The 27,675-nt window shown below is 44.2% G+C and overlaps 1 protein-coding gene across 1 annotated transcript in view; it reads left to right on the top strand.

Annotated features, from left to right (window-relative positions):
* Window positions 1–27,675, top strand: part of LOC109988318 (neural-cadherin-like) — a 111,175-nt gene that overhangs the window by 26,750 nt on the left and 56,750 nt on the right. Inside the window, exons 2-8 of the mRNA XM_020639767.3 lie at window positions 5,159–5,356; window positions 12,468–12,693; window positions 13,971–14,175; window positions 15,408–15,519; window positions 19,065–19,314; window positions 24,801–24,943; window positions 26,458–26,630. Of these exons, the coding sequence (XP_020495423.2) occupies window positions 5,159–5,356; window positions 12,468–12,693; window positions 13,971–14,175; window positions 15,408–15,519; window positions 19,065–19,314; window positions 24,801–24,943; window positions 26,458–26,630 (1,307 nt within the window). The remainder of the gene's footprint in view (window positions 1–5,158; window positions 5,357–12,467; window positions 12,694–13,970; window positions 14,176–15,407; window positions 15,520–19,064; window positions 19,315–24,800; window positions 24,944–26,457; window positions 26,631–27,675) is intronic.

Genomic DNA, 27,675 nt, shown 5'->3' on the forward strand with positions numbered 1-27,675 from the left:
AGTCAGTACATTTATTATTTAATATGTGCATATTTAATAGACTTAAAGGCATGTTCCATAAGTGGAAATATGATCAAGTAAATGTAAATATCCCCACTTGAGGAGACAAATACACAATCCACCGTACAAGAAGAAAACATGTTTTTTGTTTTTTTTGTGGCATGAAATATTTCAGTGAAAATATGTTTCCTGTCCCTTGAGGCTAAACACTCAAAAGCACGATATCTCCATCCAGCTCTTGTTCCTCTCTAAATCCTCCTCTGTTATGTGAGTAAAGGACGTGAATATGGAACGTCTTTCTCTGCTCAAAGCTACAAAACGAATATGAAGGCAATGAGGATAAATATCGGATTATAGCTGTATGTCTCTATTCATCAATCCATCCATCTGCAGTGAGTGAAATGATAAAGTGACCTTACTATATGATCAGACATCAAGGAAACATGCTTTGTTGAAGTGTTGGCTTCTCTGACAACAATGCAGCAGTCAGTATGTCCTCCTTCTAACTTTAGATTCTGCTCCTGAATGCTCTGGATTTGTTTGGACCAGAGAAGGTAGGCGGTTTTAAGACACCCCCCACACGGCCGTTTTGGACGCCCCTCAGTTTACCAGATATGAGAGCAGTTATCAGGTCAACAGGTGTTGCAGTGATGGAAGCAGCAAGAGAAGTGGTTCAGATAGAAGTGATTGTACCCGACCTAAAAAGCCTCTGCATGTTTCTAATAAGCTCCACGAGCAGAAACGTGCTCAAACTAGAATCAATATTGGAGATGCTTTTGAAAAATGGAGAGGTTAGAACACAGAAAGGTTTACAGACCGATGCAGAGCTGGATAAACACTGAAGCTTCAGTGTCCACCACATGGCGACCTGTGTGAGCATTGACTCTAGAGGGGGGGGGCAGCTCTCTATGATGTTTAGAATTTGGACTGCAGTACCCATTTTAAACACTAGGTGTCAGAGTTACATATTGCTCTTTGAAATCCAATAAATCGTATCAAAAATCATATTCAGGGTTCTTGTGTCAAATGTCAAACTCCATTTTCATTACAAGATAAAAGCTTAAAAAAGGTTTAATGTGTTTTGTATATATTTTTTATTGGCCTCTAATGTAAGCTGTAGCACAATCCAGTCAATAATACTGCTCATTGTTTTCTGTCTTAAAGTTGCTTTAAGACACACACCGGCCACCATATCGATCTGTTTTTGTGCATTTTCTGCAGAAATGCAGATATGGAGGAAAAAAAGTGCAGATGTTGAAAGACTTCCACCATTTGTAATTGTTCTGGGATAAAAAACGCCTGCTTGCGTGTTTACGCCGTGAGTGTGTCAGCCTTTCTGAGCTGCAAAGCCCACAGGGTGTGCTGCGCTGGGATCCCTGAGTTAATAGATTTCCATCCCTGGTGCTTTGAGTGTGTTGATCTCCTGCTGACGACTTCACACTCTGCTTTAAGCACAGAGATTGGTGGGTTGGAGGGGTGGGCGGCTTAGAATAGAGCCTCCTTAACACTGCAAACATTTGGTTAATGTACCTTATTACTCCCCCATTGAGCTGAATTTCACTTTCCATTCACATGCTGCTACAAAAGCACTCCTGAAATTCAACGTCTCGCACGGGCCATTGATATTTTTGCTAACAGGCGCAATTTGTTAAATCCCACAAAGAAATATTTGTTTCTTAATTTCCCCCCCCCCCCTCACTGGCCGAGGAGGATCAAGGGACCCTTTAGGAAAGCCTCCGATGTTAATTAAACTGTATGTTCGGTGTTAATTCTCTCCTCTTGTGGTCTGTGCTCTGTTGCTGTATGTTTTCTTTCCAAACATGGATGCTCCCAGCCATCGGCGCTGCACTGTTTGTTGTGCTTCCCTTGTGCGCTTGTCTCTGTTTTGTTACTCTACGTTCTGAGCTCAGCATCACACAATTCTCCTTCCTCCACGCTGCCGGCTTCTTCCTCCTCCCCGTGTCTTCCTCTCCCTCTGTAGATATATTTGTGTTTCTCTATCTTTGCCTCTCTACTTCATTCGGTTTCCCCTTCCCACACACACACCAAGTGTCCTTGTACTGTGGGCAGCTTACATGCGCACACAAGCACTTGAGACAACTTTTTTTTCATACCACCAAGCCACTTAGCAGCTTTATATAGCAACTACCCAAGGAGAGGATTAACAGCAGGAAACATCATCTGAATGGCTTGCAGTTATATGGTACTTACACACATACACACACACACACACACACACACACACACACACTCATTGTACTACTCACTGAGCCTCTGCCAGCGCGCTCTGCACCCTGCCATCCACCTTTTTGTGATGCATTATTATGTTAGTCATACAGCGATGGGATTGTGGTGTAAAGTGTAGCCCTGCTTTTCATCACTTTGAGTGAGCAGAAAGCATTTTTTACTTTGAAAAATCTGGTGGAGCCTGTGTGTGTGTGTGTGTGTGTGTGTGTGTGTGTGTGTGTGTGTGCGTGTGTGTGTGCGTGTGTGCGTGCGTGTGTGTGTGTGTGTGTGTGTGTGTTTGATCTTTTGCCTCGTTCAGGTGCGGGGTGTGTCGGCTCGGTGCTTGCGGGGCGAGCGTTCTCTTCTTAACTGGAGAGAAATCCCGTTTGCTGGTTCCGCACACTCACATGCATGTGCACACAAATGACCTCTCACACACACACAAACACACACACACACACACACACAAACAACACACACACACACACACACACACACACACACACACACACACACACACACACACACACACACACACACACACACACACACACACACACACACACACACACACTGGTACATTCTTCATTATCATTCCAGAGCTGATAGGCTCTAATTATCTGCCTTGCCTCTGATTAGTCTCTCAGTAACAAGCTAATTAGATGGAGCCTTGTAAAATCATCACCAGCATTACCACAGAGACACGGTTGGGAAAGACACCAACAAGCAGAAGGCAGGAATGTGTCTTGCTCTGCTCCCTGCCAACATTTGATAGTCAACTAAATGTTAAGTGCTGGAGCTCTGATTTCTTTTTGATTAAGTGCCTTTTAAGCCTCTTCTACTTTGCAGAAGAATCTTTATCCCCTCATATTATTCATCACGCTGGGATTGTTCCGTCTTACAGGGCAGGATGATCTGGCTTAAAATGCATAAACTGCTGCTGTCGACATTTTAGCAGATAGCATCTGAACATTGATTAGTTTCTCTGCCCCCACGATACAGTGGCTATTTATCCAAAACGATCTATCGTCAGATCCGAGTCAGAACTTTTCTCTCCGCAGAGCAACTTTAAAGCCTGAGCAGAAAGCGAGATTAATTCTCTCCTCTAGCTTCTTCCGTCCTCTGTTATTATCCCTCCAACAATCCTTTTAGGAGCTGTCACACACTTTATAGCTATTGTGTTACAGTTGTGCTGTCACACACTTTATAGCTATTGTGTTACAGTTGTGAACACTCCACAGCTAGTCTGGAGCGCAGCACGTTGTATTTCCCATCAAAATGCATCTTAACTGTAAGCCAGTTAAAAAAGAAATAGGAGTTTGTGATCTCAGCTTCTGCTCTCAGACTCATTTGAGCGAACACAAGGTGCTGTAAAAGATTTATTAGGCCGATTCATACAGTTTGAATGCTTAATATCGTTTGCTGTGTGCATGTACTTCTCATCGCCAGCGTATATAGTTTTCTATAATAGCCTATAATCATCTTTTTAGAGACAATATGTCACAGAAAATTAAGAAAATCAGCAAATTAGAACGTTTTCTAGCAGCGCCGGCACATCTGTTGAGTCAGCCCTCAGCCAGTGAAAGGATGCAATGCTAACTCCCGCTGCTTTTGTCTGGGATTAAAGGAAACACATATAGCCTGTGGTTACACACAGGGGAGCTCTTACATAATGGGATTTGAAATCCATAGTTACTTTTAGCCCTCAGGTTACTAAGGTGCCGTGTGTTTGTGTGTTTGTGTGTGTGATAAGAAGGCTGAGGTCGACAGAGACACGCTAATGACAGCTTTACGTCAACATGTGCATCCATGTGACTGGCTGTGATGGGATGATTGGCTTGTTTGTCAGATCTGGTGATCATAACTGTGTGTGTGTGTGTGTGTGTGTGTGTGTGTGTGTGTGTGTGTCCTGGACGGGGTTCTTCTGCTCCGGGGGTGAGGCAGATGGCCTCTGTGGATCGCAGCCTACTGAGCTGGTTGGCAGCTCTTCTGACATTCCTTCATGCCACATTGACACAAGATCACAGCCAATATTTGCTGAAATAGTGTCTTAGCTCACAATGGGGTGACTTGCTCCACTTTGCAGGAATAGACTGTACACACAAAGTGCCCTAGATCTGGCCTGTGGCAGTGTCAGGAGTTTTTTGTGCACATTGTTTCCAGATTTTGTCATTGGGTTTAATGTGGATAACGAACCCCTGCCATCAGTTCCAGCTAAAGGCACAGTCAGCTCCTGTCATAGAGACTGCAACGCAGTTGTACACCGCTTCTCTTTGGGCGCTGCTGTGCACTCTAGCTGTCTGGCCCGGCTCAGGGTGAGTGAGTTGGTAATTGGATTTCTGGAATCTTCTTATTCACTCCAGTGATGCAGTGTGCAGGCGACAAAATGCCTGCAGCCATGAGGCTTCATCCCGAGGCCCCTGAGGTGAGATGAAGGTAGCCTTACACAGACGTGCTCAATGAGACTGTGGCTGAGGCGGTCTCCCATGGGAGCTGGATGTCTGGAAGCCTGGTTGGAGCCCTGATGGAAAAGGTTTGATGACATCACAACCAGCAACCTCCACCTTAGGCCCAAACAGCCCTCCTGACATCCACTTAAACCAATCTCCCAAACCTGACAGCTATGTGGAAGCAAAAGGGAAGATAGTGAGCAAAGTGCTGTGTTCAGATAGGGCAGTAATTTACTTTGACCAAAACTCTGAGCTGAATCCAGATTGCATTGGTTTCAGGTTCATGTTCCTGATAGAAGAAGCTCTGAGATTTATTCTAATATTGCATGTATATCTTACATACCTTCACCATCAGTGACTCGCTGCCTGTCACAGCGCTGGGTTCCCCTGGCTGCTTGTCTCCCTTCTACACACACAGTTACACGACAGCTGTCACTTCCAGTAACCACAGCTTCTCCACTATCTCTGCACTCCCCCCCCAGGCCCAGACTGGTACCTGAACAAGGTGAGGCTGAAGATCACTGATGTCAACGACAACATCCCTGAGTGGAATATGAAGCCGTACCCGTACCTGGCTGTGGTGTCCCCTGAGGCTCCCGCGGGGACGTTTGTCTATCACCTCCAGGCCCAGGATGGAGACGAGGGCAAGAGCGGAGAGGTGGAGTACTTTTTGTCAGATGGTAAGCTTCCTGCTCTTTGTACACACACTCACTCACATGAGATGTATAGGAAGGAAGTGGTATTAAAATCCTGCTAGGCTGTGTTGTTGTTGAAATAGGTTGACAGGCTATAGCGCCTCGGAAATAAACACAACTAGTCAGACACCAGCACAGCCGCTCACACAGACAGCCACAGGCGCTCACACATTCATTCATGCATTCATACACTCTAGGTGTCCATTAGTTTCCGTCTCTCTGTCACCCCGTCTCTCTCTGTCTCTGTATCAACGCCACTCTCTCTCTCTCTCTCCACAACACTCACACACTCACACACACACACACACACACACACACATACACACACACACACACACACACACACACACACACACACAATTGTACACAGCCAGAGGCCTTCACACATTTGTTTACGCACTTATCATGCACTCATGTCTATCTGTCTGCTTCCCTCTGTTTCATGCACACAAAATCATGCAAACACACACACACACACACACACACACACACACACACACACACACACAGTGGGCTGCTGGAAATCTGCCAGCGTTGTAGACCCCCTGGTGCTTGTGGGGATAGAGGTTTGCTGGCATGTCAAAGATGGGGGGGATGTGCTAATCTTGCTAAAGGGGCTTTACAAAACACTACAGACTTTGCTTTGACTCACATTAGTGTGTTGCACAGCTGCCTGATGTGAGGTAAACCACATTTACCACAATGCACCCTGCATGGTCTGTATGAACACGATAAGAAGTCGTGTAAGCACCGAGGTTTACCTCTGAAAGCTCAAATTAAATACCGAATAGTTTCCCCTCAAAGTAATCTAGACCCAATTTGAAGATTTCACATGTATTTATTTAACCCTCTTATCTTGTCTTTAAGTCTTAAGTCCTCAGAGGATGATTGTAGGCGGCCTTTTGATGTGCCAGGTCAGTCTGTCTGACCTCATTTTTCAGTGTTTAACTGCAGTGAAAAAAGTTGATCTTTTATTTAAGCGCTGCCCAGAGGAGTTTACACACGCCATGTCTTTCTTTGAGGCCTAAGACGTGTTGAATGCATTTCCTTCCTCATAAAACATTTGTAAAGCCCATTTTGAAATATAAAAAAAAAGGAGTCTTGTTTACACACTTTGAAGTCTTTTTCGCTTCCTCTCACACCTTCGTAAATTTACTGGAGAGTTTTCGCCTCAAAATGTCAACCCATGGAAAAGTGTTAAGAAAAACAGGAAGTAGTATGTGAACTGTGTACGTGACACAAACAACAAACATGATAAAGAAAATGCTCCACCCTGTCACTCATGAATAGTGTAAATGTTACAGTTACCTGATGCAGCAGCTCTCCAAGTCATCATGTAACCCTCATGTAACCGCCCCTAAAAGCTATTTAGGGGCGCTGGTGGTTAGTGCGCGCGCCCCAAGTATGGAGGCTATGACCTGTGGCTCCTTTCCCGCATGTCATTCCCTACCACTGTCCACTGTCATGTCTCTCCATTAAAGGCACAAAAAGCCCAAAAATAAATATATATATATATATATATAAAGCTATTTAAAGGCTTTATATGCAATTTTTCACACTTAAATATAATATAAATCAAGTATATCCTCTGAAAATAACTTTGTGAGTCATGACTGTCTACAATGGGTGTAACACCCGAGTCCCACTGTCTGTGATGTTTTCAGAGTTTTCAGAGTCCTATCTTCAGTTTGTTTACATCGCCCGGACTGCGGCTGACTCCTCCCTTCATGTATAAAAGTTGTTTAATTGAGGGACTAGAGAAAAGAAGAATAACATACTGTACTCACTGCTTAACTGTGTTTCTAGATCACGCTTATTTCAGGTAAATTTACATGCAGTGTGAAGATACAAGCATAATAAAGATCACTAGCATTAGCATGCTAACCCACAATCCACCGCGAGTTGTTTTGGTTTCATGATGGATCAAAAAATCGCATATAAAGCCTTTAAAGCAACATCGATATTTAAGAAAGAATGCATGATTTTGTAGTCCAGTAGATGTCGCCCTTGAGCACCAGCATGAAACCAAAACAAACGTTTGGCCACACCTCCTCCACCGCCTCCGCTCTCCCCCCCCCTCGGCTTGAGATGAGCTACAATCACCTGTGTCCTGCATTGTTGTGTTAGCATGCTAATGTTAGCGCTCTTTAGTTAGCTCGTAGCTTCACATTGCATGTTAATAGACAGAATGAGCGTGATCTAAAAACTCTTACTAACATCCAAATAATCAGTGAGTATGTTCTTCTTCTTCTCTCTAGTTCTTGACTAAAACATCTTTTATACACAAGGGGAGGAGCTGACCGTCCCGTCCATGTAAACACGGCTCTAACAACAACACAGCCAGCGGGACTCGAGCTTCTCACTCATTGTAGACAGTCATGACTCAGAGACACATTTACAGAAGATAAACATGATTTCTGATATATTTACGTGTAAATTGTTGCACATTCTTCCTTTAAATGATTGCGATGGCTTCCATGGTTGCATTACTGCCGATTGGGTTTGTTCTCTTTTGCTCCCTACATGGAGCGTTTTCCTGAGTTCCTCAAACGCCGGGGAAAATGTTAGTGGACAATAATGCTCTCTAAAACAAATATCAAAACGCTTCCATGGGGGTCAAGAATTCTGACACTTACCTGTAGATTTTGCATTCTTATTCAGTCTATAAATAGAGATTATTATTATTTCTTTGTCCTGCACAGAATTCATATAAGTGATATAGAGCGCATAGCTGAGCTACACTTGCAGCTGAAAATAGTTCCCATATTGCACTTTTCTTAAAGCAAAGAACTGGTACAAACAGATGATTGTAGCACAGCAGTTTACTTCCTGTCAGTACAAGTCTAGTTTGTCAAAATGTGCGAGCACCCCTTCAGCAAACAGCAGTTTCCAGAGCTGCAGAGTGAAGCTGATACGTCAAACTGTCACAAACATTTTTTTGTGTTCATAGAGTCAGAGGTTTGAAAAGGTGCCATGTGCCAGCAGACTGCAGGCGTACAGGTCCCATAATAGTTTCCTTAAGGTGGACCACGATAACAGACTCAAGGCAAACATTAAGCGAGCGCTGAGGTCTGTTTTGGCCCGAGTCCCAAAGAGGTGAGGGTGGTAATAAAACAACGAGAAGCCCTAAAGGCTAGACTACACCACCACAAGACTGCACTTCATACATTCATAAGTACATACACGTTCAAAAGCACTTAAATAGATCAAGAACTGAATGATAAGAAAAGGCCAGAGGGTTACAGACAGGGTCTGATAATATGGAAAGAAATTATTTTAAAGCAGTAGATCTCAGCTGGTCTGGCTTCAAGGCCCACCAGCAAATCACAACAACATTTTTTTTGTTAAACCAATGAGATTTCTTTCAAGAAAAACATGTAACAGAAGAACAAAAATATTGAACACGTTTGAGACAATTACTTTTTTCCAGGCACACATTCACGACCCACTGAAAACAGCTCCGAGACCCACTTTGGGTTCCTGACCTCCTGTTGAGAACCACTCCTTCAAAGGTGCCATGTTGATTTGAACCACTTGTAGGGCTAAATGTAATAATTTAACAGGCTACCCCCATTTGGTTTAAATCACATGCACGTGCAGCATGTGCATCCTCATGCAGGTGCAGAATGTGCGAACTCATGCAGGTGCAGCATGTGTGACCTCATGCATGTGCAGTGACCTCATGCACGTGCAGCGTGTGTGACCTCATGCAGGTGCAGAATGTGTGACCTCATGCATGTGCGGCGTGTGTGACCTCATGCAGGCGCAGAATGTGTGACCTCATGCATGTGCAGTGTGTGACCTCATGCATGTGCAGCCTGTGTGACCTCATGCAGGTGTAGAATGTGCAACCTCATGCAGGTGCAGCATGTGTGACCTCATGCAGGTGCAGCGTATGTGACCTCATGTCCGTGCACAAGCATGCAAAGGATGCAACACACACCTGATGATAAATCCCTACAGTTTTCCAGCGACAATGATGGTGCAAATGAAATTTAAAAAAAAAGCATAGATACATTAACAGGGAGCATGAAAATCAGGCTGCAGCTTCTAAACATAGACATAAACAACGTGTGCTCCAAAACATTTCTGTGTTTCTCTTTCTTGAACTGTGCTTTTTCGTTGAGATCAGGATCTTGTCTGCGAGAGAGACCGGAGACAAACAGCTGAACAAAAATAGATGTTTGCAAAACTGACTATTTTCTTATTTTTATCCTCTCTTACACTCATTTGTCTTGCACAGTTAAAGCAGCCTGCTGACATGCATTTCACTAATTTATAGAACTTTACAAACAGTCTCAGTCTCAAGATACAATCCTGCAGTGAGACTGTTGACCCGGTATGCTTTTAAGTTCATGCCAGTTCAGTACTGGAGGACTCTTCAGCGTGCACACTCAGGATTTAAAGAGTTCTTCTGTCCTCTTTTCCAGCACTGTGAACTGAAGTTTTAAATTAGTGAGGAGATGTGATGTTCTGAGGCAGCTTCAGCAGGAGGCGTTCATTAAAAAGATAATAGCTCGTACTTCCTGTCTTGTTTCTGGTGATGACCAACACGACACGTTTTCACATTGTGCAGATGTGCAGAGAGATGAATACAATATTTATGTCCTGAAATGAAAGCAAGCCGGAGATTAAACTGCATCTGTTTTTTTTAAGGTGAAATAAGCAGCATGTTAGTGAAATATATCTGCCTGCTGGTTCCATTGCACACTGATTTTCTTCTTCTACTCGAGAGAAAAATAAGCTTGTCTCTGTTATTAAAACCATTTTAATTATGAGATTTTGTGCACGTCGTTCCACACAAGGATTAAAAGTGAGGCTCTTGTCTTCAACAGATCTACTTATAAGAAAAAAAACTTTCATTTACTTCTACTTTAGCACCGTTGTGTGTTTGGCTTGCAGGGAGATGTGGGCAGAGTTAAACATTCCTGACAATAAAACACTGATTGATTTATCAGTTCAAGTCTGAGGTCACGCATTCTTCAGTTTTTTCAAAGCTATATTTCATTAACATTATATCAAAAGACTTTTAAAATTGGCTTCTGCGAAGTCCTTCATTGAAAAGGGAGTCTATTTCAGAGTTCTGTGAGGGCCAAGGATACGAACAATACAGTGTGGTGATAAAAGAAAACTCCACAGGGCATATTTAAATGTAGCCATCAAGTAACTGTACAAGTTTGATTTATCCCCGTGGTATTTACTGCACAGACGGGGGTTCCCTCAATCCAGAGCATACTTTTTTATTATTTACCGAGACCCAACATGAATCCACCACGAGCAAGAACACTTAAAGGCAGGGTTGGTAATGTTCAGAAACTAGCATGACATGTGAAAGTAGCATTCCCTCAGTGCTACGTCTGTACCCCCTCCCCTCTGTGCTCTCTCTAAAACCATGCCCCCTCACTTAAATGCACAAGCGCCATTACTCCAGAAGCGGACCTCAGCTCATGCTTTGAGTGTGGGCTAGATCACGCAAGGGGTAGAGAACAAGCAGGGAGACAGGGAGGCGTGTGATTGGTTCATCAGATTGTTACCTCGTGGCAGACATTGGTTGAAGTTTTTACAGACTTACAAACTGATACAGATGACAGATTTTCATTGTTCCTTTTTCAGAGAACATGAGTTATTAATTTCTGTCAGGACCTAAAAACAATTTCAACCCAAATGTCAAAAAATGGAGCTGGAAAAGGTTACCAACCCTGCCTTTTACTGTCAGAAACCATGAACAGAACCAGACTAATTGGTGGACAGATATCAGCTGTGAGTGTCATGGTGGAAAAAGTGAGAAAAACAGGCAAAAAGAAAGTGAGAGAGAGACAAGCCCAGTTCAGATCGATGTTTTTAAGCCGTGATATTTACGCCCCTGTGATGTGACACCCGTTTCACCATCAATCTGAACATAGTGGAGGCGTAATGCAGGGACGAAGTGATCCCATCTCTTCAGAGGTAGTTACAGAGGAGAGATGGTTTTCATGACATCCAGTCAGACGACAGACACAGTCATCACCACACATGTAAACAGGCTCACATTTTGGTTAGAACTTTTCTGAGCCTGGACTGCAAAAGGTTTACAACAGGAATCATCTCACCGCACTGCTGAAGCTTTTATCAGTCTCTTTTTTTAGACGAGTATCTGGACTTGTACTTGAGAGAATGAGCGTTCTTTTCCACCGCTGGCTGTTGTCTAGTTACAAAGTAAAGCCGATATTGACTTCACCATATCTCCGTTCTGTAAGCTTTACTGATGTGTATCATTGTGATAAAGATATGATGTGAAAACTTTGACAAAGAGGACTGTGTCGAGCTCACAGCCGCGTTCACAAACAACACAATCCTTCCTCTCCTTCCAGGCACCTGATAGTGGAAATGTTTCTTCAAGGATTTTCATTGTTTGACTTCCAACAGGTGGAAAGGTTTTCAAAGTTGAACTTGTTGGCTTCTGTATGTCGCTGAAACAAAGTGAGCTACCGTGGGCTAAGGCTAACGAATCCATTCAAACTGCTCTGTGGTCAGTGATAAGAACAGCCAGCAGATCTGCAGGAACACGGGGCCGAGCGTTGAGACATTTATTCTCCACGGCTTCTCCTATTGTGGCCCGGATCAGACCTAATTTGTACATCGCTGTGGACAAAAGCGTCTGCCAAATGGAGTCATGGAAATGCAAATTCAGCTTAAAGTCACTGTTGAATGTGTGCCATACCGCCTGAATACAGAAACAGCCATTAAGGAGTCATTTTAATAAAGATGTTTTATATCTCTTAATCCTCATGTCATGAACAGACTATGAGGAACACAGATTGCTCTTATAAAGGTAACAAATGTTAACAACATTTAGTTTAAATCATTTTTAATCCTACACTGATTCAATGTTTTGATAAATAAATGAGCTGCACAGAAAGATTGTGTTTTAATCTTTTGGACATGAATCAAACCATACATACAAAAGATGTAGCGCTGCACTAATCAAACCCAGCAAGACAGACTCACCTATTTCACAATGTGATTTGGCTGGCATTAGTATTCCGGCAGGCAGATCTTGGCTTGGATTGGTTTGGATCTGCTTCTGTAAAAATATTGTAATTGTATTTCCCTGCAGGCGGTGACGGCTGTTTTGCAGTGGACAAGAAGACGGGCCAGGTGGTGACCACAGGCCTGCTGCTGCAGAGGGACAGGGAGTACTTGTTAAGCGTGGTGGCTCTGGACGGCCCGGGCAGCCGCAGCGCCCCCGCCATGCTCTCTGTGGTCGCAGGAGCCAGAGCACCGCAGTTCACCAACAGCAGCTACGCCATCTCCATCCCAGAGAACACGCCGGAAGGACAGCCGTGAGTGCCACACATGTACACATACACAAATAAGCAGGGAGAAAAAGAAAAATTGGGGGAAGACAGGACAGCTGAAGAGATAGAGGAAATGTTGGAAGGAGAAAGAGGGGGATGACATGCAAAGGGCCGAGGCGCTCAGGCTAACAAACGCAAACCAAAGCAGTGGCCTAAATTGTGGAAATTTTGCAACAACAGCAGGAAACCTCCCTCATGGGGGCCCATTTGACAGCACTCATTCTTGTTGCCATGCAGAGCGTTGCATGCATTTTTGCTGTGAAAACCAAAGTTTGGCAATTCTGGTTGGTGGGGGGGGGGAGCTGAGCAGTGATTTGTAAGTGAGGAGGAGGATGAAGGTAATCCCCCCCCCTCCCTGGTGAATATTTCCTGAATATTTCCAGCTGTGTTCTCACATCCACTCACCCGGACTTCAGGCAGAAAATGTACTAGCGGGCCGGCAGGAAGAATCCCGCGTAGAGTCACAGTGAAAAATGACGCTTTTTGCGTTCACATTTGCAGCTCACTCCGGCATCATGCGACAATATTTATCCTTTTCAGCTGAAATGAAACTCATGTGTTGTCTTACTGATGTCTTGTTCTTTTCGCAGTGAGACAGTTTCTTTGGGACATTTTATTCAAATGTGATTTATTCCCATGTGGCTATCACCAAACACTCTGTCAGATTCTTTATTGTTGCTGCGGTATCTCGAAGAGATCGTCTGATTCTGAAGAAAACAATAAAAGGAAGAAGGAAATATAAATAATACTGTCAGTGTGCCTCGTATTTGTAAACACTGGGATCATAATCATTCAGTGACAGGAGATTTAGTATCCCGCTTTGTAACAATTAAACCAACTGAAATATTTAATCCTCGGCACAAGCAGCTCCTAAAATAACTGCAGCATGCATGCAGACACACTCCTGTCTGAGGTGTCAATTTCAGAACGCTGTACCTGTGATGATTCATGTCGATGAATATTCATGTGGTCACACCGATGCACTGGAGCATGAATTGAGATATTATCACACGTCATTAGAGGAAGACAAACTCCCTTAACCACAAAAACAAACACTGATATCTGCATAATAGTGTGATATTATTACACAGCACTGACAAGCACTGATTGACGGCGCACAGTCAATGAGCCGTACAGGCATTGATTCCATTACTGCGCACTGCTGCTGCAGGAGGAGAGGATTCGATTTTAATCTAACATGTGTGCATCTAAAATCAAACAGTAAAGACTTTTCTTTCATTTATGTCCTTTTTGTCCTGCAGCTTCCTGGTGGTGTTTGCCATTTCCTTCCAAAAGCAGCCAATCAGCTACAGCCTGCTGATCAATCCCAGCAGCCTGTTCAGTATCCGGCAGGAGACGGGAGAGATCAGCCTGACCAGGACGTTGGATTACGAGAGCGACCAGCGGCGGTACCTGCTGATGGTGCGAGCCAGCGAGGAGGCCGGCAGCCTGAGCACGGCCACAGAGGTGAGAGAGAGAGAGAGAGAGAGAGAGAGAGAGAGAGAGAGAGAGAGAGAGAGAGAGAGAGAGAGAGAGAGAGAGAGAGAGAGAGAGAGAGAGAGAGAGAGAGAGAGAGAGAGAGAGAGAGAGAGAGAGAGAAGCTGAAACATGAGTCAGAGAAAAGACAGGGTCAACTGAGCCCAAAGCTGCGGTCCACAGTGATGTTTTATTATTGCAGCTGTCACACAAACCTTTACTCTTGCTGCTGAGTGGAAGCTTGATAAATAAATCTGCTTTGCTGCTCAGAATCGCACCACTTTTCTCTCTCCCACTGGACTCTCTAGGAGCGAGCAGACAGACCTGTTTTCACCTTTATGTTGTGGCTCATTTTCGAGTGACAAGGCTGCGTTTACCTGCAATGATCTGATCTCAGAGCTGACCTGTTGACCCCACACTACTCGGCCGTGACCACGCAGAAGAAGCAGCAGTCTCGGGTGCTGTCTACATGGCTGAATGCTTTTGAGATGTTAACAAGTGGACCTGAGGACAAAGGGATTTTTATTTTTCTCCTGCTCGTCCCGTGTTTCTGTATTTCGTCTTAGGAAGAGCTTCTTTCGCTGAGAGTGTGATGAACAAACACTTTGAGGCTGTGAGAACTCTCAATCCGAAAAAAGTGAATTCACAAACGAATATGTCTCGATCAACTATGCATGAATTCAGTGTTCTTAAATTATTAATTCAAAGATTTTGTTACCCAATTATCATGTCAGGCGCTCACTCCGCACCACAGATTTAGCTGGAGAGAAATCTCCCTCTGCTCAGTCGACGTTGTGGGGTTGGAGATGAAGCCTGGGAAAACCTATCCCAGCTATTTCAGGACTATTACTCAGCTGTCACTTCACACTTTACACACAGTGGTGACAGGGAGCTCGTAGGGCGCAGGGCAGCTAAGGGCCTTTGTCGAAAACACACACATGCTCGGAACATTTCTATTTTTGACTCGGGAAGTCATGAAGTGGAAGATAAAGAATGTGGGGAACTGGCAACCCGAGAAACTATAAAATGCAATTTAGATTCAATTTTTTTGGTCAGCTTCCTGTGCAGAAAATGTGCTATGGTTGTCTCCTGGTTTTGAGGGTTATTATAGAGAAGCTAATTTAGCATCTTCTCTGATTTCTTCTGTTTTTTCTCCTCCTCTCCTCTCCTCTCCTCTCCTCTCCTCTCCTCTCCTCTCCTCCTCTCACTTTGACCCTAATCAGGTTCAGGTGTTGATAACGGATGAGAATGATTGTGTCCCAGAGTTCCTCCAATCCATCTACAGTGTGGATGGTGTCCCCGAGACTGTAACCACGGCAACGTCTCTGCTGCAGGGTGAGACTCCGCTGACCCCATATTTCACATCCATCTGTTTCTTTTTGCATTGTGGAGAGAAACTATTTAAAAAGTCACTTTTTGCACAGAAAACAGCAGATGTACTTCACGCAGGTGCTGCTCAGACCTCGAGTCGTTGCATTGACACGTAAAGTTTTACATTTTTTCCAACTGAAATAAACTAATAGATGCTTTAGAGCTGAGATCATGCTCCAATTACCTCAATCTAAACGCATGCTGTGTTTGCAGCATGTATTTGTTTTGATGTTTTATTTACTATACTAGTGCATTGCCCATTCAGAATGTTTGTTTATGATGTGTTGAATGTGGCTGATCAGGATTGGCTAGGGGCAACGTGAAGTTCTGTGGTCAGCCAAGGAGCCAAAATGATCTTTGAATCAAGGGAATAGCTAATGTGTACCTATACTGTACATAATATTGCCTTAGGCCAGTCTCCTGCGCATGTGCTGTGTGTGTTGTTTCCGCAAAATCACACAAAATGACATGACATGCCTAGTGCAGAGTAACGTTACCTAGGTAACTAAGTTGCACAGCAGTGGCTGAGTGATTTTTGTTAACAACGGTTAACTAACGTGTAATAGTCAAACAGAAAGGGGGACCGTAAAGATAGCCTCTATTTAGCAAGTCGAAACGGTAAACTTTGCAATGTACAGTGTGTTCCGTCCCGTCCACTCAGCGACCTAAATAAACTTTTCCTTGGGCGAGTCTCCTTCTGTGCATGGGTTTTAGCAACAATATGAGCTTGTGTAAACTTCACAATCAGCGCTGCACTTCTTTGGGTCCACAGTAACACACCTGCCAAGTCTGATGTTAATCGGACGAATGGCTGTGTAGAAAATCGACTAACGAACACACACACACACACACACACACACACACACACACACACACACACACACACACACACACACACACACACACACACACACACACACACACACACACAGATTCCTGGATTTATATATGTATCCGTGTCTGTAACTGCATGAAGCTTCCTTATGGATATCACATTTAGTGCTGGAGGCAAAACATGTACAGTAACATATTGTGCATACAGAGGATTGTATTCAAAGGTTTTTATTTCTGCCTCCTTCGCTGACATCTTTTCATGTTTGCTGCATAAAAAAAATGTGTTTGCAATCTTGGAAATCAGGTTTATTTTCGGATTCTGTAACTTGAATATCCTGTGTGATATTTAGCTCCAGCCAAAGACAGAAAAGTACCTCAACAGGATTTTAGATGTCCCACAGTTTTTTCTATTTTACTCACAATTTAACGGGCTCTCTTGGCCAACACCACAGATCCATAAACACAAAAGTATCTCCTCGTTCTCACCTTTCCACCCTGTGTTGGTTAGTTCTTGTCAAATGCTTCCTCTTTGTGGGGCGTCCCTCCCCAATGGTAGGCGGCAGATGATTCGTGGGAATCTCAAACTAGGGGATAGTTCCCAGTGGATTCTGGGTGAGAAAAATGGAACAAATTTAATCTGAAAACATTCAAACACACAGCCTGGAGCGGTTGAAATTGTTGGCACAGCAGAACCGGCAGTCAGAGAAAACAGCACCCGATATAAACCAGAGCAACACGAAGAGAGACTCAAACGAGCGGTACGGAAGAAAGAGCCCAGCGGTGGAGAGATCCAAGGTAGAGAAAGCAGAGATGGGAAGTGTTCTGAAAGAGCCAGCAAAGGGAAAGTTAGATCTTTTTGCTATGAATAGACTCTAGCTCACATTAGAAGCCCAGAATGCTCCAACAATTCAGATCAAAGGGTGAAAATCTGCAAATAGAGAGAAAAATGTGTTAATTTCTTCATGTGTGGGGCTGCATGGATAACCAATGAATTGATGAAAAGAGTGAAATTACCTTAAAAATGCCATCTGACATTAATCTGTGAAAAGGCACAATCAAACATTTTACAAAAGAATAACTTACAAAAGAATAACAAAAGCTACCAACTTTGGTTATTTGTAAAGAACATTGACTGTATATAAAGATGGACAACACGTTCTCTTCTCCTGCCATTGTACAAAAGTGAAGCCATAATACCACCTCAACCTGACACTTGGAGTCAGAGTCTGTGCAGTAGAGATCGGCCCATGGAGTCCCGCCCCTTCCTTAACATACAACACTCATTCAACTTCCTGATCAAAGGTCAAAGGTCCCTCAACTGATTCTTGTCAGTTTGAAGGCGACGATCAATGTTATTATTTTTGGCCTTTTACGCCTTTATTTAGAGACAGGACAGTGGATAGAGTCTGAAACCTGGAGAGGGGGAGAGAGAGGGTTGAGATACGGGAAAAGAAGCCACAGGCCAAATTCTAACCGGGGCCGCTCGCTTGGAGGATTACAGAACTCTACATTGTGCGCGAACAAACCGCTAGACTACTGATGCCCCCTTCTGACCTGACCCTTCTGAGCTGCAAGACTGATTTAGGTTTTTGGCTAGATTTCAGTCGGATCACGTGTCATTTGCTGTTCAGTATACAGGGATCACGAAGGCCAATCACAGCCCGTTCTGCTGCTCCCGACCAGAGTCGTACGACTGCACACACTTACACACACTTGCACTGTGAAATCACAGCCGCAGGCCGATTACAACAATTTTCTTAAAGGGCAGTTACCACAACATTTTAAAAGGGACAGTAACCCTCAACAGAAAAGACCTCCAGCTGACAGGGAATATTTATTATGAGTGAGCCGAGCTTGTGACCTATACTGCAGCCAGTCAGCAGGGGGAGCTCCAAACGTTTTGGCTTCACTTACAGGGAGCTGTGTTGTTGTCCATTTTTTTTATACAGAAAAGAAGACATAACAGATAAGCCACTTGAGAGATTGAGGGAATATTTTTCTATTATATTTTATTTGACCTGCAACGAACCGATCACACTAAACCATCTATACAAATATTATACTGTAAATGAACAGTCATCATCTTTAATATGAGACATTTAGATGGAGGGAGATTGAAGCCTTGAGATGCACTGGAGCGTCTGTGCTAATGTTTGACTCAGAGGAAATAAACACATCAAAAGAATATGCATCATAAAAAGAGTTGTGAGCTTCGGGGGCTGTTTGAGGAAAAATGAGCTAAAGTGAAATCCAACAAACTTACACTTAAATTAGCTGAGCAGCCGAGGGTGTCGATATTTGTGGCTGCAGTCTGGGAAAGAAATCTCATCACACATTATAAATAAATCCATAGTCTGTTTTTCTGTGTAATTACTTCAAAATAAAAAAATGATTTCCAAACACCGCATGCAGAAAACACTGGCGTGTGTTTGTTGCATTTGTTAGTTTTTTTCAGTCTTTAAGCTCATTTCTGCAGAGATTATTCCAGAGGGACACTGCACAGTGTGTGTGCTGGTAATTGTATCTGTCACAGCTTATGATCTATTACATGTTTAGCAAGGCCATAAAAAGATAATGATGTACACAGTTGTCAACATATTCATCAGCTGATAGCGTCTCATCCGCTCATTAAACTGTAAATTGATGGTCTTGCTGTGATGTCTTCCCTCCTGCAGTTTTGGCCACAGACTGTGACTCGGGGTTAAACGCCGAGCTCACCTATTACACCCTCAGCCCCGACTTCAGCATTTCACCCCATGGGACCGTTTTCCCCGCGGGGCGGCTGGACTACGAGAGGCGTAACCATCTGTATGAGTTTGTGGTGATGGCGACAGACAGCGGTGATGAGCCTCACTCCGGCACAGCCACGGTCCGTGTGAGGATGGCGAACATCAACGATGAGGCCCCGGAGTTCTCCCAGCCTGTGTGAGTACATTTATACAGTCAGGTCTTTCTTTTACATCCCAATCATCCCTCCCTCTGTCTTACTTAGCGGTCACCTGACTTTGCTTTCTGGTCAGCATTGCTGTGTATCTGCAGCAGGTGGGCGGGCTGTGGTGTCTGCAGTTTGTCAATAGTTACGGGCGGCAACTGCTTGGGGCCCCAGGCCAGTAGGGCGGGGGGGGGGGGGCCCCAAGGGCTGACAAACTTTAAACCACAGCAGAGGCTCAAAATAAGCAACTTTTCCAACGACAGCCGATCAAGGGGCGGCTGTGGCTCAGTTGGTAGAGTTGTCGTCTCTCCGGATGGTCGAGGGTTCGATCCCCAGCTGGGCAACATGTCCGATGTGTTCTTGGGCAAGACACTTAACCCTGCATTGCTCCCGCTGCTTGGCGGTGTATGAATGGGATTAGTTACTTCTGATGGATGATACTACACAGTGACCTCTACCATCAGTGTGTGAATGTGTAGGTGTGACATGAAGTGTAAAAGCGCTTTGAGAAGTCAGAAGACTAGAAAAGCGCTTTATAAGCTCAAGTCCATTTACCATTTACCATTTACCTCCCTAAGGGGGGCCCATCTGACAGCACTTCTCCTCCTTTGAAAACCAAAACTTGTCAATGAAAGTCACAGAAGGAAAATGAAGAGGAATTATCCGTCTGGGAGTGAAATAAAGAAAGAGAGAAAGGTGGAAGCGGAGTAGGCGTGGGGACATTGAAAGACATAATGGTGATGAATGCTTGTCGGAGGGGCCCCTGATGAATTTTTGCCAAGGGCCCCAACAGACTCTAGAAACGCCACTGTCTGCGGCTCCCTTGTTGTTTGAACTGAGGAGTCTTTTGAATAAAAGAAGCACCACACAGAGGTTCATTACCTACATTAAACAGCCTAAATCATGCTCTCTGAACCAAGCTGTCAGTGGCCTCAACCCATTGATTGAAGGAATCACTCTTTTTGCAAAACTCTGAAACAGTTTCATACACTTTGCGACTCTCATTCAATCTTTATTTTCAACACATTCTCCCTCACTAAAAAACGTTTTGCACTGTGATGCACTTGTGGTGAATAACGGTAACCACAGGTGGCAGAAGTCAAACACGATCACAGCACAGGTGTCACAGTTTACACACAATGACTCACGCCTGAAAACACTTACCCGGTACTAATAGTGTGATTAAACCAAAATTAACTGGTGCAGAGGGAAGGAGCGAGATGGAGGTTGATCTCAAAGACAGACGGAGACAATCTGAGAGTCAGAGGAGGAACAGGGAACACTGCATGTGGTGTGGATGAAGTCCTCGAATCTGATCAAGCAGGAAGGCACGATGCTGAGGCGGAAAGATAAAATCACACTCATTCGATAAACTGGGAATGAGTCATGAATAAAGAAAAAACTAGAAAAACAAAAAGATTCCTGCATGTTGTTGTCTGCACCTGCACTCCCAAGATTTACTGCTTCAAAACATTTGGGCTCTCGGCTCTTCTTCCTCAGGTTGATTCTGATGATGAATCAACCCGATGAAGGTCGGCGTCCTGCGACGTTGGGAAGCAATACAGTCAATTCTGGAACTGAAAGAGCAGACGACAGTGTGCAGGAGTCTTCTCTCTCATGCATCTGTCCAGGTGTGCAAACGTTTTTGTTCCTTGAATATTTATTTTGGAAAATGAAACTGCATTTTCAGTAATTTTTAAGCACTTTACTCACACACTTACGCACTCACTCAGTGTCTTTTTTCTGTGGCGACCCCTGACCTCTGTGTTCTCTGTTTGTTGATGTGTGTAACGCCTGCACAGTGGGGTTTTCATTCTGACTGCTGTGTGTCTGATGTGAAAACACTGTTTGATTCCAAGCTCAGTGAAACTGTTTTGATTTGATTTTTTATTTTACTAGAAGAATCAGAGGTATTGTGTTTGTGGAATTAGAAATCTGGGTTTTGTGTTTACAGTTCACAGGAAAAGATAAAAGTTTTAAACAATGCATCTTAGCATTCGTACAAAGACTGTAAATTCATGATTTGACATAATAATAGACAAAAGCTGTTTAAAAAGTGCTGCCTTGGGGCGTCTGTAGCTTAGCCGTTAGTGCTTGCGTCCCATGAACAGAGGCTGTAGTCCTCCTAGTGGGCGGCTTGTGTTGGAGTCCGACCTGCGGCTCCTTTCCCGCATGTAGTTCCCCACTTTCTCTCTCTCTCTCTCCGGTTGTCTGCCTGGTGTGTGCTGCGAGCTATCCCAGAATGCTTTGCACATCGAGTTCGAGTTGCATATCAGGCTGGTGGCATCACTTTTTAAACATTTTTCCTCCATCAGTATGTCGCAGTCATGAGTTCAAAGATATACTGTTTAATAAATAAACCCTTTGGAGGTGCAGTCTTAATCAAGACAACAAGTGAGCAGCAGAGCTTTGTGCCGCGTCTCTACGCCTGGAGGATTTGTGCTGTGTGTCCGCCATGGTAAATGGACTTGAGCTTGCAGAGGGGCTCGTCTCTAAACCCGAAGGTCAGGGTTTCATACATACACATATACATAGAAATTCTACGCTATTATCAAACATTGGTATTACAATTGATAAGTTCACGAGAGTTTCATTGACACTAGGTAATTATTCAATCTCTTTTTAAAAACAGCTTTACTGGTAAGAATGGTCATTTCTGATGGAAGATCATTCCACATCTTCATGCCTCCATACAAAACAGTACGTTGTCTTGCGTTAGTGTTTGAGGGTGGAAGTGTAAAACAACCTCTTGAAGCATGCCTAGTATTGAAATCATGACCATTACAGCTAAAAAACAATTGATTAAACAAAGTATTTGGCATTTTAGATGGTTAAATATTTCTGAAAAAGCAAAGCAGAGAAATCATCGTCCTTTCTTTCACTAATGACCGACCTAAAGTTAAGTGCATTTTAGTGATATTAGCTCTTCTGTCACAGTTCAGCGCCCGTCTTGCAGCTCTGTTCTGGACTAACTGTAATTTTTATTTGATGCACTTGACCACACTGCTGGACAATAGTCTAAGTGAGTTAGGACTAATGTTTGTATAACACGATACAGATAACATGGCCAGCATGTCATGTAGTTATTATTATTATATATTAATGTCTCCATGTAGTTATTTATAACACAGGACTGAACAGGTTGCATCTGGAAGACTTCACAAGGGAAAAGTACAAAATACAGTGAGCAGATCAACAGTCTATAAAAAGTCTAAAGTGTATGTGTGGGTGTTCTCTGCATGTTTATGATTCTTCACATGACAAAATCAGCCATTCAGTTGTTATGCATCCGTCTAACACAAAACATGAAATGCTAAAGCTACACTTGTTCTACTCTTTTCTTTATATCCCTAAAAATATAGTCATATAGGAAAAATCAAAGCTTGTCTCCGTGCACAGAATGATAGTTGCATCACAGATATTTAGGCCGTTACATCACACTTCACAGACCTGCCTTCCTTCCTTCAGGCTTTTCTTCGCAATCATTTCTGATTCTGGGAGTCCTGCCATGAAGAGTTGGCATCTCGTGTCAGTGCTGCTGTTGTTAAACCAGCAGCATTAAAACAAACTCGCTGTGAGTTATTTGGTGTGTTAATCACAGCAATGCTGCATCAGAACAATCTGTTGCTCGCTGCTCACACATTAACTGTGAACACCGTGAGACTTTGCTACCTCTTGTCTGATATTGTAGTCAAACTGAGCATTCACATGGAACTCTCTGCGGTTTATTTTTGGGCCAGTTGCAAAGGTACGCAGCAGATTGACAGGTGGATTCAGTCCAGGTTGTCCTCGACTGACTTTTTGGCAAACCTGTGTGAGTGTGTGGGCAGAACTGTCGCCTCGACTCTGCTGTACTTATTTCCCCCCCAAAAAAGAGTGAGCCACTTGTCCTTTCAGTCATGTCTCAATGACCTTGCACAGAATTCTGATGTGTACCTGTGTTTTTTCCCACTCTTGTTGCATTGTCAGGTGTCAGTCTCAGTGGGTGGCTTACACTGAGCCATACAAACACAAGGGCAGAGAGGTGGAGAAGTAGGCAGACAAACAAAACACAGAGGAGGAGAAAACACTTAAACATGCTTTCAGGGCAACAAGAAGAGAATACCAAAACAAACACTGCAAGAAGAGAGGAGACAGCCAGTCAGATATGCAGATAAACAGGGAAGCCTGTCGGCACTCAGACAAATACTCTTGCCAGAGCCATACAGAGATAGTTAGAGATGCAGGCGGTTTGCCAGCGAGGGTGTGCTGTGCGCTTCGTCATACTGTGGCTCACTGAGATGCAGATAAGTGCTGCGAGGGTAGAGGAGGACAATGGAGCCAAAAACAGAACAGAGATGAGCATGTAGAGGAAGACTGATGGATGTAAAAGAAGTGATTCTTCAGCTCTGACTAATTGAGATCCTCTGTGAGAGGACAGGCTGATGTTTCCTGCCATGTCCCGTCAGTTCACACAGAGGCTTAAAGTGATTGAAGTGCAGCCCGGTGCAGGAGAGCGACTGTGAAAATGCAAATAATCAAGACATGTGGTCCGGCAGACGGGGGACGGCAGGCCTGCACCGTCTGGTTCGCAGTTCAGTGAGACGCTGGGTGAAGCTGGGAGGACAGTGTATACAGGCGAGTGTATACATGTCGTCCCAGGGAGCGGCGGAGAGGTGGCCTCTGAGCCGGGTGACAGATTACAGGTCACTCATGTTGCCACGGAGACTGCAGCGGCTGGCGGAGATGAATCACCCATCAGCGTTCTTCTGTAAACCATCAATCACCCCTGACTTCTCACTTCAGACACTGACTCCCCCCCCAGACACACACACACACACTAACACACACACACACATTAGGAGGAGGATGCAGCACAGAATCTCACAGGGGATAAGTTCTGCTGACGAATCAACTCCAACTGAGAGAGAGCACGCCCCCCCCCCATCCTCTCTCTGTCTATCAGCCTTCCTCTCTACTCACGCTCTCCTCTCTCACCCCCACATATCACTTCACCTGTCACTTTGGTGCCAGCCTTCTTTTCTGTCACCTGCTCCTCTCTCGCCTCTGCCCTGTTTTCCATTTCTCTTCATCTCTCCGCGTCCTCCGAGTCACGCAGCTCATCTTCACCCCATCGAGCTTTGTTCCACAGCCATATATATATATATATATCAGTCTCCGGTGTCTGGACGGGCATCTCGCTGCCCAGCACCACACAGCGAGCAAATCACTGTTGACATTTTAAAAGGCACTGGATCAAATGGCCCACTGTGGGCCGGGTATGTGGAAGCACCATTTGTTCAATGACTTCAACATCCCAGTAGACGTTATCATTTGTCTCCGGTCTGGCCGGCTAAGAGGAAAGGTTAAATCATAGTGACAAGCAAAAGCCACAACCATAAGTCCAATCAGGCTGCTGATGCTTCAGACTGAGGAGATGATTTGTATCTCCAGCCTGTGTTTGTTCCTATCAATGACTTCTATTTCTAACTCTTTGCAGATATCGAACGTTTGTGTCCGAGGACGCAGGCCCCAACACTCTGGTCGCAACAGTTCTGGCCAAAGACCCGGACGGAGACGGGATAATCTATTCAATAACAGCCGGCAATGAGGAAGGGAACTTTGTCATCGACAGCCAGAAAGGTGATACTTCTTCATTTTCCTTCAAGGGGGTTCACACTTTTTAAGTTCTCGCTCTAATTGACAGGCTTTTCGTCAAATCACATATTCAATTTCCACTAACATATTCCTCCTACAATGGCGTGTAATGAACGCCCTCTACTCTCAAAGTCAATGTGGAAAGGTATTAAAAGTTTTTATGAAAAGCTGTAACTTCAAAACGAGTGCTGCTCTTTTCATTATTGAGGTCATAAAATGTAAACGATGACATTATTTAGGAAATTTCCACTCTGGGTTTCTCTTTTTTTTCCTTCGCTCTCACAGAGGAACGTTTCCCGTCTTTCTAGCGCTGGCGACTGCACAGTTTATCTTTTTTTTTTATTTATGCTTTGATCCGAAACCAGTGGCAATCACTGTGACATTTGTCACCCAACCCTTTCAATTCAATTTCACAACAACTGCTCTATCATGGCTCACAATCTGCAGGCTGCGCTCTGTCGGCTCTCCTTCCCTTTGTGTCCGCTTTTTATATTCCCTGCCACCTATTTTTGTGTATTTTTCAGAGCAAAAAATTACTAAGGCTGATATCCTTTGGGTGCATGGAAAACCACTATATGGCTTTCCACTTACGGTGCTGTATATACCAGGAGGACTGCCTCATTGAATAGCCGCTTGTCGCATTTGTAAACAAGGTTGACATTTAAGCCCAGAGAATTACCGTGTGCATCGCACAGTTCACTTATTTTAATGTAGTGGTGCAGCGCTGTCAATGTCACGCACCGTCATTAGGAGCCAGGATGCTTCTCTGCTCTTTGGGCAGCAGGGAAGACGAGTAAATTGGGAAGAGAGGAAAGTCAGGCACTCGCATCCTCGTGTGTCAGCATGCCGAGCTGTCTTTAATCAAAAGCATTAAAGGAGATGAATCGAAACACACAGAGAAAATAAAAAACCTTCCGATGCTTTCACTTCAATGACTTTCCCCCACATCACAGACTGCATGTTCGTCCTGCAACCTCTGATGTTTTGTTTCACTCTCGACGAGAAAGATGTTGACTCAGATGCTGCATCCTTTTATCCCACCTTTGATCCTCACTGTTACATGAAAGCAGACAAAGAGGGGAGGGGGGGAACAGCTAATAGGCATCTGCTGAGCATGGTTAACTTCTAACCCCAGTCACTTACGACTTCATGTTTGCGCTCAAGTGCCTGAGTTGGATGGGCATCTTCGGAGGAGAGCGTGCAATTATTTGATTAGAAAAGTGACGAGATCACAGCTGTGAAATTGCTTTTTGGGTTTAGTCTGCATATCAGATATTTTTTACCTTTCTCTGGAACTCTGAGGTGGATTTCTGCGTCTTGCTATCTCACTTTGAAGAACAACAACATCCAGTTTACATCCCCCGCTTTGTTTTTTATTGATGGCATCCTTCAACATGCAAGGCCGCTGTGGCAGTGACATCCATGCTTAAAGACTAATGGAACAGATGTACTTACTGTGTTTTATAACGTGCCATTCAACGTGTGCGTTGTCTTTGAAGGGTTGATTCGTCTCCGCTCCACTCCCCTGCCCAAGCTTCAAGGCCTGGAGTACGTCCTGAATGTGACGGCCACAGACGACAATGCATCAGGCGGACCGCACCCTCTCTCCTCCACCGCACGTGTCATCGTCGGAGTGGATGATGTCAACAACAACAAACCTGTCTTTGAGGAGGTCAGGATCGATTCTTTGTTTATCTTGTGAATCGAGTGTTAGCATAATGCATTAGCTAGCATGGTCACCTTCCACCTTCCTCACATGACTTCAGGACAGTTTCCAGATAATTTCCAGACATACCGGCCCTGAAATGTTCCAGACTTTCCCTTTCAAACACAGCGGGAGAATTTCTGTGTGGTGTAGGTTCATAAGAACACCTGGGGAGAGCGTGCAGGAGGAGGAGTGTTCAGTAACGGCTCTCGTTAGCGTGCTAATATCTAGGGCCCGACCAATATCAGATTTTTCCATGCTCCAAGAGGTGACTGGCTGAAAAGAGACAGTGCACGTTTCTTTATGCTATGCTAAGCTAACTAGCTCATGGAGGTGGTTTCATTTTTGCAGCACAGATATGAGGGTCTCAGCATCTGTTTTACGAAATGTAGAATGACTCCTTTAAAGCATTGTTTTGGCTCTCTGTTGTTGCTGCTGTCATCCTGAAGCCGTCTAAATTGCTGACAGTCGGTTGTTTTGACTCAAATCAAAGATTGTGCTTACACAATATGGCCTACAAAGGTTTTTTCTGCCTGTCTGCCTCTTCCTCTCAGTGCACTTCAGTTATTCCTCCGTCTATCACTCCTCCCTCTCCCTCTCTTTATCCCACCTGCCAGCTCTCCCTGAGTTTTTCTTTCTTCGGGTTTTTTTTTTTTTTTTTGCCCTGGCGTTCTCATTTCCCCTGGCCTGCGTCTCTCCGCGCTCTGTTTTCCCATGAGTTCTGATTAGCCTGCACACCCCCTCTATCTTTAGGCTCTCCATTGGGGTTTCAATTAATTTATGGGGGGAAAAAGTGCAACATCATCACAATATAGTCTACCTGTTTAATTAACTTGCTCCTTAATTAGGAGTGACTTGAACTTGTACAGGAGACAGCTCCTGAGGTCTGTCAGTTTGGCCGTAAGTCTCTACAACTCGACGTGTTCAAATTTCAATTTACGCCTCAGAACCATCTCGACTAGCATGACCTTCTGTGTGATATAATGTGAGTTTTGTGAAAAGATACCTGCAG

This window comes from Labrus bergylta, chromosome 7 (assembly GCF_963930695.1).
Source record: "Labrus bergylta chromosome 7, fLabBer1.1, whole genome shotgun sequence".
Taxonomy (NCBI): domain Eukaryota; kingdom Metazoa; phylum Chordata; class Actinopteri; order Labriformes; family Labridae; genus Labrus; species Labrus bergylta.